Source organism: Cyanidioschyzon merolae, chromosome 10 (assembly GCF_000091205.1).
Source record: "Cyanidioschyzon merolae strain 10D DNA, chromosome 10, complete genome".
NCBI lineage: Eukaryota > Rhodophyta > Bangiophyceae > Cyanidiales > Cyanidiaceae > Cyanidioschyzon > Cyanidioschyzon merolae.
In genome coordinates, this window is record NC_010136.1 from 551,052 (window position 1) to 563,343 (window position 12,292).

Genomic DNA, 12,292 nt, shown 5'->3' on the forward strand with positions numbered 1-12,292 from the left:
CTCTGCGACCTCTCAAGGCGTGCTAAATCTTTTTGCTGTCACAAATGCGAACGACTAGCCTATGGACACGGTAGCGTCACACTTGCGTTTGCCAACAGAGATGACGCTTTCGACTGGATTCAGCCAGAGAGAATAACTCGGCAAGAAGAGCAGCGCAACGCCATTCGCAGTTGCGTGCTCCTCGACCGCTGCCGAGTGATGGACAACGACGTTGTCTAACACCAGGACAGAAGCGTGCAGGATGGAGACGCCATAAAGTGCTTCGACGAAGGATGAGGTGTTGAAGGACTCTGTCTGATCGGCGATTTCCAAGCGACCGAACGACTGAATCACTGCTCGGAGTGGTGTGTTCCGAGCGGTCGTTCGTCTCCTCTTGACGAATCGCCATATACCCACTTTAAGTAATATAATGCAGGTCTACCATTGCTCCAGAATAAAGTCTCATCGAGCGAGACGAGCACCGCTGTTGTACGCGCTTGCGTTTCAGTACCAAATGAAAAATGTGTTGTTCTATGCGCGAAAGGCTCACACAGAACTCGTCATTTTTCTCTGTGTATTCCGTGTCTAATCATCCTTGCTGGCGTTGACGGTATGGTAATCTCAAATCTTGTGGCCTCTTTGATGGGATATCTTGCAGAATTCACAGAATGGAATCAATCGACGAGAAGAGATTCCCCCCGACAGAGATTCATAAGATTTGTTCTGTTTGTACGACATTAAGGATGAGGACCACAAGAACGGCTGTTTATACACCAGCTAATCATAAAATAACAGACTCGTCCAATTCATTTTCTGAAGCTGGCGATGAAGGCTTCAAGTTCTTTCGCGGGCATGTACCAATCTTCCAGCTGCGTTCTGTCTGTTGAATACCTGCAAGAACAACGAACAAGAATAAAAACACGATGCTGGAATAAGTATTCTAGAATGCACAGCTCCAAGTTCGACGCCCAGAAAAACAAAACTTTTGCGTGCAGATAGCTCGGTTTCACACGCTGCACGCTGCGTCCGGGCCCCGGAACAGAGCAGCTTGTCGTGTTGTGCACAGCAGTTGCGGTATGGGTTGCTGGATGTTGAACTCTGCGGCTGGAGCGCACGACCGCGGGACGTTAGCCTCTGCGATGCTGCGTCTAGACCCAGAGCGCGGGCATTGCTTGACAAGTGCGAGGCGGTGGGACCACGAACTGGAAAAATTCTCGAATACTGCTGTGCGGTAGCGTGTGTGGACGCGCAGGCCAGGAGGTTCTTCTCGACCGGCGGCCAGCGCGTCGACGCTTATCGCAGCACCGAGCCCGAATGACGAGATGAATCCCTGTTCTCGTTGACACTCGGAGCTCTCGGTCGGCAAGGTTGTTTACCGTTGAGCTAGAGCAGCGCAGAAGCGTCTCTCGGGATGACGCCCTGTTTGCAGCACGGCTGCCAGGAACGTAATGGCGGGATACTTTACACCGTATCCGGGTGTCACCTAGGTCAACGGATGACGGTATCAGCGGCGATCGTATCGCAAGGCGAAAACTCAGTAGCCTCTACAGCGATATTCTCAGTGAAACAGAAAATGACCCACGGCCACGGAGTATGAGTATTTATACCCACCTGCAGACGTCTCCCAGTCTTTGTCGACCGGCCGCCTGCCATCGGCTTCAGTTTCTCTTTGTACACTTCGAACATGGGAGGCTATCCCAGGAATTTGAATGGTGTCAGCTCCCAGGGTCCCGTCTTCAGCACCGCACATCGTCTGGTATGGATGGCGGCATCCAAGTCTCGATTCACGAAGTCCATGCGTCTACTGACATTGGTGGAGCTCATCAGTGCAAAGAGTCCACGAACTCGGGCCCTCTGTGCCATTTGGTGCAGTGCCAGCTCTCCGTGTTTTTCTCTTGCCGAAGCGCTCGGCTGCGCTCTCTCCATCTCGACCTTCTGTAATGGACACCCCAGCGCATCCATTAGATTCCCTACTTTTGAAAATGAATGCACTTGTTTATGCGCTTAGATGAGGAACCTCCCAGAGCGAGACGGCCTCGTACAAGAGAGGCGACATGTGCCTGGGTGTCATCATGTGCTGAACGCTTCAGCGATTCGCTCAGTGCAGCGATCACTACTTTTCAGGATACAAAAATACTCCTTCGGCATGCTTGAACCACGAAGAGAAAGGAGGAATGAAAAGCATCTTTACCCCCATGGCATTTGCAAAGGCTCGAACGCGAGTAGAATGGTGGACTGCCACGTTGTCGAACACAGGAACGTCGCCAAGCGTCAGGGAAAGGTCTTCGATGATTCGACCGAGTGCTTGGTGCTGTTATATGAGCCTTCTCTACGAGCGAAGCTGAGGGCGCCGAATGAATCCAATGCACTTAGAACAGATGATGATATCATCGTTCTCTTCGGCTTCGATTTTACATACTACGTGCTCCCTGTTCCCCGAATACCCAAATACGCTCCGACCGTTTCGTCCGAGGCGATTCTGAATATCTGAAAAAAAGACGGACATGCCTAAGTTTTATAACGATCGCAAAGATCCAGAAATGCTGTAAGAGTTGCGATTTCGGTGGCAGATGTATATGCTTGGACTAGGACTTTTTATTGCGACTGAATCGCAGTGTTTTCAGCACTTTGCCAATAAGCTGTTGAGTGACAGAGACACACCTAGTTGCTACTATCGTAGCTTTTGCTTTCTCTAAAGTGATCAATGGATCGTTTTCTACCATTGCCCGCAAACAAGCTTTGAGAATATCGGTTTCTGGCGCGGAGCGCCTCTACTCGTTTCTTTCAGTCTTCCTCAATCATCTGAGCATTGTACCATGTCTGGCCTTACTGAGGAATGCAGTCCTCGTTGCGCTGTTCAGTAAAGTATATATATCCTCCAGGCAATTCGTCATCTATCTACACGGCACATTGCGTATTTTCTTCGATCTGCAGTTACTCTCCGCATCGGGGGTAAACCGAAAATCGAGATGAAACGCAATCAGGGCGTGCATCGGCAGTCCATGGAAGTATTCCTGCAGTGCTCATCATAGAGTGCTGTCAGGAACCGTTTCCAGATCGCCTGGACAACTTCAAAGCATCCCATAACTTGAAATGGTCATGCAGGTAGACGCTCTTGTGGTATCGTGCTTCCTTTCAAGTACGATCCCAGCGTAAGGGTCCCCAGACACGAGCGCGACATGAAACGCGATCAATTCTGCCCCAAGTTTTGAAACCTAAAACCCGTGCATACCGAGTCCATGCCTCGTGTGTTGTGAAACACGAGTCCCTGAATGCTGAGCGTCGTTTCTGGACCCGCTGGCATGCCGGCTGGCGAACGACGCAACAAGGTACTCGACGGCGTCTTGGAGCCAGTGAAAAGGACACAGCGACTTGCACGCGAAACCGGCATCGATTGAGGCCAGATACAGCTATCTTGGGGGTGGCAGGGTGTCGGTCCTCGTCACGCAACCGGCGTCGAGAGTCCAACAATAAACGCTTTAGCGGAGACTGAAACTGTGCCCTCGGGGAGTTGTTTGTACCCAATCGGTTGGAACTCGAAAAACCAGGCGGTTGGTTTGATCATGCAGCGCGTGCGCCTGCTCTGGCCGCTCGTTCGGCGAGTTCATCAACGAGAGGCCCAGCTCGCCTCGTTACGAGCTCTGCACCGAATGCAGCCTGAGGCCTTACGTCAGGTGCGGTCCCTAACCTCGCTGGGCCAGCTTGGACACCAAAAGATGAAAGGTTCCGCTCGCAGGGACTCGATAGCGGGACTCTGGAAAGGTCCACTCCGGAGTGTGCTGCAGCGGCGGACGCTTTTCATTCAAACCGCTGCTACCCCGAACCCAAACTCTGTAAAGTTTTTACCTGGATCCGTTGTGATAGAAAACGAGGGGACCTATGACTTTCCCACGCCGCAAGCAGCGAGAGCCTCACCCCTTGCGGATAAACTCTTCCAAATTGACGGCGTCGTGGGGGTCATGTTTGGACCGGACTTTATCACGGTCACGAAGCGTGAGGACATTGAATGGAACGTTCTCAGACCCGAGATCTTCTCGGTCATTATGGATTTCTACATGTCTGGACAGCCGCTGTTCATGGATGCCTCAACGGGAAGCGCGGACGCGCCGGGTCTCAACGAGGATACACGGATCCTTGACGCGGATCCTGAACATGTAGCCATGATCAAAGAACTCATCGAGACGAGAATTCGACCTGCAGTCGCTGAAGATGGTGGTAGCGTTTTGTACCGCGGCTTTGAGGAAGCAACGGGTACCGTCCTCCTCGAGCTACAGGGAGCATGCTCGAGCTGTGCCAGCAGCAGCGTGACACTGAAAAATGGAGTCGAAAACATGCTTCGGCACTACGTGCCTGAAGTGAAAGCCGTACGAGAAGTGAAGAATGCGGAACGCGAAATGATGGAGGCCGAAAGCAATCGAATGCTCCACGAACTGGAGCGTCGGTTTGCCCAGCAGCATGATGCGACGCCCGCCAAACGCTGATCGATTTCCGCGCTTTGACTGCACCTGTGCCGCGTCTGTCGAAGCAGTGTGGCGTTTGCGAGGCAAAAACACCGGTTGCATAGCTGTAGATGGGGCAGGCTGGAATCGAGCGTACTTGCATGCATCGTGATGATGACGTCTTGGCGTGCGCTCTCTGCTGGCACCAGGACTTGCTCGGATGGATTACCGCTTCGTCTGCGATGTTGGAGAGCGTTGCGGCCGTCTGTAGGATACCGTTGTATGGGATGCAAACTGCTGCACTGCTCAGGTAGCGGTTTTGGCGAACGCGGTCTGGAAATTGTTCGCGCCAGGTCACCGCTGAACGCGAGATCGTGTGGCGAGCGCGCTTCTCAACGCATGCTGCTTTGTACCGCATCAAACGTTCCTGTACACTTTTTAGCACAGAGATATTCTTTCTCTATTTCCGTCTCAGTCTGTGATGTGTTTTCGTGGATATCATGCGGGCGCCTCGTAACCGCAATGGAACGATTCGCGACATCTTTTGGAAGCGAGCGCACCGTTGGACTGCAGTTCTGCAGTGGTGACACGTTTCCTAGCATTGGACAGAGCGCTCGGATACGGATAGCAGGCCACTGGGAATGGTGCTCGCGGACTGATTTTTTGTCTGGATCCAGAACGTGAACCCAAAGGCGTCACATCTGCGTCCGCGTACCTGTTCGTGCTGGCTTTGATAGTGACGGCATGCAGAACAGCACGAGCACCTCGGTGTCTTCGAATGGTACGAGGATGTATCGAACCGCGCCCAAGACGACGTGAGTGGTATGCGCCGACGAGAGCAGCATCGAGTGGACGCCGCTCGACATATCGCGTTCGTGTACTCCCCACGAAGGTGCGCGTGTGGTACGCGTTCATCATGGGAACCAGCACCTCATCGGGAAGGTCTACGAAGGAATCATTTGGAAAACGAGGGTGCTTTCTCATTTGTGTATTACCTGTAATGGCATTTTGCGATGACGCCCGCCCTGCGGCGACTCGAGATGCTCGTCTGTGCGCGTCTTCTATGAAAGCCCATTTCAGAATAGAATAGGACGGGTCCACTTATGCAACTGGGGTTTGCATACAAAAAATCTGGATATCTTGCCAGTGTCATGAATTCCAGTAATTACGGGTTTCATTTGCGGCTGCTCCCTTTTCCTCCCTCTTGTATGAGGCTTTAAAAATGCCGGTCTGTCCTGTCAATCTAGTCTCGTTATTCGTAATTGAAAGATGTTGATGGCAGCGTGCGAAATCCGATTTGGCTGCTTCCGACGGTTGCCAACGCATATTACGCACTGGCAAAAGTTTTGATAGACGTTTCGCCTCCCATTTCCATCCCGTTTGGACACAACCTCGGCGCTTTTTTCACAAATGTCGCTATGGACTTGGCTTAGACCTTTTCAAATGCCTATAATATCTTCTGGTTCGAGCACCGCGTTGCAGTGTTTGAATGCTTGCTGTACCGTTCGGTGCATGCCCTGAACCTGTGCGGAATGCTCCAGCCGATGATCTTGTACGTTTCCGTGCCCGGTGCCGTACGCAACGATCGCAACCTTCATCAGGGCGCTCCTACAAGCAAAGTAGTCTTTCAGATGCACACAGAAGCACACGCCGCTCCATTCCGTACAGATTTCGGGGAACACGACCTTGTCCATGATGAAACTAGTCCCGGAAAGTTAATGCAGGTTAGAAATCATGTCGACAAATTTCTACCCGTCTCGGCTCCGTTCGTACAAAGCGGGGTGTCTCTCTCTCCACGGGAAGCGATTGCTTCAATGACTAAAGACGGAGTTCAAGACCCTATTCCACGCGTACAGGTGAGACAAGAGCCTCTGAGAGCGCAAAACGTCTGAGATACCGTGCTGCTGTTGAATGCCTCGCCTCCAGTAGCCTCAAAGCTATTAGGATCTGTCTTTCGAACGAGACCCATTATTTGACCCAACAATAGCAGTTTACTTTAAAAAAAAGCTTGGGAAGAGGTCGTCAAAGGTCGATGACGTGCAACTTTCATCGTCCGTCGATTGGTGCGAATTGCCACGCCTACGACTCACCGTGAAACAGAAATATTGAAAACCTGAAGATTTCGTTATCGAGTCGTGATATGCCTAGGGAAAGGAGAAAATTGATGGCCATACCTACGACTTGGATAATGATTTCGATTATTTTACGCACACCCTTGCCCAAGATCGTAGACGATCATCTTGATCCCGCTGACGTATCGAGTACCAGCGGAAAGCGTCAAAGGAGCTTCCCAGACCATGCTATCGAGGAACCTGAATCCAGGAATGTATCCGTAAGACCATCTTATCGCATTATTTCAAATTTCAAGGCAGTGCATATGAAAAAAAGCTGGGCAAAAATCGAAAGGCAGCAACAGACCGAGCAGTCCAAAAGATTCATCGGGATCTCGTAACGATGCGTCGTGATCCGACGAACGCTACCGCACACGTCGACTGCGGGATCGATGCCCCGCAGATCATCGAATGCCTGGAAAAGAACATGTCTGTACATTTCTGTACCTCAGGCGCTTTGATGAGGGCACGCATCGTACAGCGCACGGCGATGCGTGCTGCACTGGATCGCAGCGACGTCTGCGTGCCGAGCGGCGTCCATACATACCTGTCCAGCGCTGGGTACTCCACGCCCGTGCCTGTGCGGGACGTCGGCGAGTCGTGATCTGGCTATGCCCATGAACGATGACTCGAGAGGCTTTTATGAAGACTATGGGTACAAAGAATACGCAGCAGAGACGGGCGCAAACTCAGAGCGGGGGAAACGTGCAAGCCGATTCAACGTAACAGAGTCGTTGTTTCAATCAGAGTCAACGCTGGAACGCGTCGTCTTTGGAGGCAGACGCCAGCGCCGAGGCGCTCCTCTCAGCAACCATTTGAGTTCAAAGGACCAGTATGTGCAGGAATCGGAACTGGAGACCGCTCCGTCATCAGAAGGTAGCAACTCCCGCGAGCACGAGCTTGACCACTGGTCCGGGTCCGCCGCCACGCCTGCGCCGTCCTCTATCCGAGCGCGCCCGGAGTCAGCGACCGACTCCGAGTCCGAATACGTTTCACTTGAGGAAAGGGATCGTCGACGGAAACTGCGACATTTCGTGGACGAGAATGTCGTAAGTCGACGAACCTTTGAACAGCGGCTCCGAGAGCAGTTCGTCGCCTTGCATGGCATACCGCGCTGGGCGGCGCGACACGACAACACCGCGCGAGCTGACAACGGCACTGCCGCTGTGTCGCTGGTCTCGGATACCGGGAACGATGCCCTGGACCCGGAAGGCCCGGTTGCTGCGTCTGCAGCGTCGTCGCGAGGGGCGTCTGCAACCCGGCCACCGCTACACTGGAAAGCGTTGCCGATTCGACGGCTTACCGATGCGAACGCAGCTGCACCGGCGGCCAGCGTCCTAACAAGCGTCAGGTTTCACCCGGCGTCCGCACATCTATGCTTCACTGCGGGTTTTGATAAGCGGCTCCGTCTATTCCACTTGACAGAGGAGCCTGCTGATAACCTGCGATGGAAATGCGTTCGTGAAAACGAGTGTTTGCATACAGTCTGCTTCGCAGACATGCCCATTTATACCGCGGAATTCGTCCGAGGTTCGCACGGAGCAATTACAAATTCCGTATTGCTTACGGGCCGACGTCGCTTCTTCTACGAATACGACCTAGCAGCTCAGAAAGGAATCAAAATCCGAACGCTCGAGAGCTTGCGGAAGGAGCGCAGCTTTGAGCGATTCACAGTCTCGCCTGATGGGAAACTGCTCGCCTTCACTGGGGACGATAGTCAAGTTATTCTGGTCGATGCCGTCACCAAGCAATATCTCGGATGCGTGCGAATCGCTTGTGGACCCCAGAGCGGCGCAGCGTTGCCACGAGTCGTCACGTTTGCACCAGACGGCCTGATGATCGCAGTCGCTGGTGAGACAAGCGGATACGTTTCGCTCTATGACCTGCGAATGTGTTTCACCGATTCTGGTATGAATGCATCGCAGCCGTTGGCGCGCTTTCTTGATGAAGGCACCGTTCGCTGTACAGCTCTGAAATGGTCACCGACCGGACAGTACCTTGCGACTGGCTCAGACGCCGGCATCGTGAATATCTACGACGGGCGTGCGATCCGCGGGCAGGCGTCTACGAAAGCGAGCGGCGAAAGCGTGACGCCCCGGGAACGCAACATGCATCCGTTGGCTTCCGTGTCGAATCTGGTAACACAGATCGATACGTTCGCCTTTCTCCCGGACGATCAAGCGCTCTTTTACGCTTCTCAAGCGAAACGAAACGCCGCCCGCGTCTACCATCTCGCGTCACGCAAAACGTTTCCGAACTGGCCAACCAGTCAGACGCCGTTACATCGGGTGTGGAGCGCTTCCTTCTCTCCGGGCGGCGGTTTTCTCGCGCTTGGTAACGACCGAGGTCGAGCGCTTCTCTATCGACTGCGATGTTATGCGCCGACGTGAGCGACCCGTGGGCATGGCGATGCGTAGTAGGTCGGGATTTCCAGGCGGTCACAGACCAGCCCGCGTCGGCTATTCGTAAACATCGATATGGTGGCTTTCGTTCGCACGTTGTGACTGGAGAGCGCGCTTCTGCGCGGTGCGCCAATGCTCGCCCTGGACCACGGGTCGGTCAAGATTCCGGGAACCCGTTTACGGCGACTTGGTTTCAGGCTGGAGTTTCTGGATCTCGCTGATCACGAGCTGCAAATCCTCGCGGAAGGCCTCGCTCGCGAATGCCGGATTACCAGTTGGAGCCTCGCTTCCGAGCGCGTTCAAGTAACGAATAAGCTTGTCGCGATTCCGAAAAAGAATTCGCTTCACATCGACGGGTTTGCTCGGGTTCGCTACAATCAGCTTGAAGACATGGAAGGCCTCCAGCTGAATCGACTTTCCAGGATCCAGCATCAGCGTCATGACCAGCTTCAGGTTTTCGACCATGCCAACGTACCGGATCATGATGTAGAAGTTGGAACGATCGAGAAGCAATTCGCTCAAGAGCTTGAGACCCTGTCGCTTGCTGACGTAATTGTCACATCGGAGAAGGTTGTTGTATTCGGTGAGGAAGAAACGATCGAAATGTTGCAGCATGAATTCTGCGGCAAGCTTCTTATGGCGAGTGAGCGCTACTCGCAGTGTCGTGAAAGCATCGCTAGCGACGTCGAAGTTGCTCATCTGCAACAGGCTGAAGAAGATCCAAAAAGTATCTAAGGAGAAAAGCATGCGAACGCAGTCCTCGTGCCGCAACGCTTCACGAAGCATCATACCGCACGACAATGCGACCTCGGGTCGACCGTAGTCGACCAGAAGGCTTTCCAGGACACTAGTGGGCACCTGCATTCGTTGGTTCTCCGCTTGTCGTCGTAAAATATTGTGGAACACAGCCACAGCGTCTTTGCGTGACTCGAACTCCATCAGCGGTAGCGAGGAAGCGAGCAGCTCCAAAAGCTCTGTATCGTACACCACTGACTGCAGCGCCTCCGTCGACAGCCGTTCGCTCGCATCTTGCCCTCCTTTCGCTTGGTTTGCAGGCGTTGTCGTTGTAGCTGCCAGATCGTTGCGTTTCTCTCGGTTGCACGTATCCGCTATAACTGCCGACCGGGTCGCGGAGCGATCGAGCCAGTCTTCGCCATAGAGAAGCGAGCGCAAGGCAGCTAACGTGAACGCTACCCGTTCTTGGGCTTCGACGACACGCGAAAGACTAGAACCCGGTTGTGTTGAATCCACTGGTTGTTCGGTGCGGTCGTCGGGAGCACCAGCAGCCCCAGGCACATACTGGTCGCTGCCCGCCGCAGGTACCGGCAGTTTCGTCGCTGAGCCTGAACCTGTGGTTGTAGCTGTTGTTGTTGGTGGTGTTGTCGTCGTCGCCACCGCTTCGGAAATCCGCCGCAACGCTAACAGAGCATCGACGACCGCTCTCGATAACTCTGCGGGCCCTTCAGGAAGCGAAAACGTTTCCGTACCCATCAACGAGTTTGTGTGTCAGCAAGTGTGGCCTTCGCATGCGCAGAATGCCAGCACTGCGAAACGCGTAGACGGTTGGCGGTAGCGCGGCCCTGTCGACGCGTCCATATTGAGCGGCACGGATGGCAAACGCGTCTCTGGCGCCCGATACGTTCCTAGGAGGGCGGAAAACCCCCGATCATGCACGACGACTAGGTTACGCAAGAGCTCGAGTTACCTGCTCCATCAGTATCAGCATAAAAGGAAATAGTTGCTCTAAATCGGGTGCGGGATCTAAAGTTATGGTTTCGTTTCAAGATCATCAACAATTGCGTTGCGGGCTTGCTCTGCAACTGCTTCCTTTGCTTCGCGCTCGTATTTGCGGCCTTACGGGTAGCGATCGATCGTTTCGCTCGAGCTTGGTAGTCAGCAGCGCAAGGGATTCGATGACAGGGTTAAAGTCCCGATTGCTGTGCATCCAGCTGTTGTCGAAGCGTTTCAAGCACAGGCGGTAGTTACAATCGATGCATCGTCTCCTTTTTACATGGTGTTTGCATAGAGCCTTGATGTGCGCTTCGCAGCGATGACATTAGGCCATAGTCGGACGTTCCATTATGTTCATGAAAGGCATGCCTCCGAGTGAGGCCTTGTCGCACTCGAGGACTCGCTTCAGTGCCTGGTGCATGCCGTTGCCAGTTATGGAACGCTGCTCTTGATGCCCTCCACCGTTTCCGCGCGTGCTCGCTGCGGTACCCTGCGAACACGGGCCTCTTCTGGGTGATTGTCTCCGCATGAGCACTTTGATCGCTGCAAGTACGGGTGCTTGCTGTTTCACTCGATAGCGGATTTATGGAACGGAATGTTGTCCATAATGAGACACGTTCTGGAAGTATAATCCAGACTGCGGAACAAGTGCAGAGATTTCGAAGCGTCGACGTCCGCATCATGCAGAGCTTTGACGCACTCGCCACTAGAAGCGATCGCTGGGAGGACTGGAGCTCGAGCCCAAGACCCTTTTCCGTGCACACAGAGGATACGGAGGCCTCTGAGAGCGAATCCCGCAAGAGGTATCATGCTGGTATCGAAGTCCCTTAGGTCGATCGCCATTGAAGCGGATTTGCTTCACGGATGGAACAGATTATTTGATGTGACAAGGTCAGTGAAGTTTCAGCATGAACGTGTGTGAAGCATTCATCGGTGGATGGCGCCTTGTATTGCGTGATAAAGCCAGCGGGGCGTATTCCTGCACCCACGAGTTGCCTCGAAACAGAAAGCTTGAAAACCTGAAGTATGCGTGACTTGAGCATGGTGCGTGCAGAACGAAAAGGAAGCGCCAAGGCTAGTACTTGGGCATTGGATAGCGATATCGGTTATTTCAGCAAACTTTGTTTCAAGGCGAAGAGTATCATCAACATGAGGGTTACGTTCCGAATGCGAGCGGCAAGCGTCGACGGAGCCATTCGCAAATGAAGATCGAGAATCCTCAACTGGCGTACGAATCCGTAAGCCTATATTGCAGCGCTTCGAAAGCCGAGGGCGTCCATCGAAAAACTTTGGTAAACAATCGCAAGGCAGGAACGGAGCGAGCAGCTCACGAATCCATTTGAATTGGACACGGGCGTGGGGAGCTGCCTTGCAGTGTGCCGCCTTTGCCTCTTCACGTGTGCCGTCGATGTACCTCAAGATAAATGTCCGCGTCCGGAGGCATCCATCAACATCGAGAACAAACGTTTCTCCGCAGCAAACGACACGAAAACGAGGCAATAGGTGGATCTTCTCGTACGCTTTTGTACGACGACGCTGGCGACGCCACATACATATCACCTCGTCCGCGCACATGTCCACGATACACCAGGAGGGAAGCGTCAATCGTTTTCTTCTGTGTAGTGGCATC

The 12,292-nt window shown here is 53.4% G+C and overlaps 4 protein-coding genes and 1 non-coding gene across 5 annotated transcripts; 3 read left to right on the top strand and 2 right to left on the bottom strand.

Moving 5' to 3' along the window:
* Positions 1 to 76: 76 nt before the first annotated feature.
* CYME_CMJ203C (similar to transposase) lies at positions 77 to 388 on the bottom strand (the record flags this gene model as incomplete). The annotated part of the gene is made up of 1 exon (XM_005534871.1): positions 77 to 388. One exon carries the CDS (start codon positions 386 to 388, stop codon positions 77 to 79), a length of 312 nt encoding a protein of 103 aa, XP_005534928.1.
* Positions 389 to 861: 473 nt separating this feature from the next.
* CYME_CMJ204T lies at positions 862 to 2,677 on the top strand. Its single transcript, XR_002461358.1, has one exon. It is a non-coding gene; the product is annotated as a hypothetical transcript (transcript).
* Positions 2,678 to 3,542: 865 nt separating this feature from the next.
* CYME_CMJ205C (probable iron-sulfur cluster scaffold protein) lies at positions 3,543 to 4,460 on the top strand (the record flags this gene model as incomplete). The annotated part of the gene is made up of 1 exon (XM_005534872.1): positions 3,543 to 4,460. The coding sequence occupies one exon, from the start codon at positions 3,543 to 3,545 to the stop codon at positions 4,458 to 4,460; it is 918 nt and encodes a 305-aa protein (XP_005534929.1).
* Positions 4,461 to 7,140: 2,680 nt separating this feature from the next.
* Positions 7,141 to 8,919, top strand: CYME_CMJ206C (hypothetical protein, conserved; the record flags this gene model as incomplete). The annotated part of the gene is made up of 1 exon (XM_005534873.1): positions 7,141 to 8,919. One exon carries the CDS (start codon positions 7,141 to 7,143, stop codon positions 8,917 to 8,919), a length of 1,779 nt encoding a protein of 592 aa, XP_005534930.1.
* A 189-nt stretch (positions 8,920 to 9,108) lies between these two features.
* On the bottom strand, positions 9,109 to 10,422 carry CYME_CMJ207C (similar to calcium-binding protein MO25; the record flags this gene model as incomplete). The annotated part of the gene is made up of 1 exon (XM_005534874.1): positions 9,109 to 10,422. The coding sequence occupies one exon, from the start codon at positions 10,420 to 10,422 to the stop codon at positions 9,109 to 9,111; it is 1,314 nt and encodes a 437-aa protein (XP_005534931.1).
* Positions 10,423 to 12,292: the final 1,870 nt, after the last annotated feature.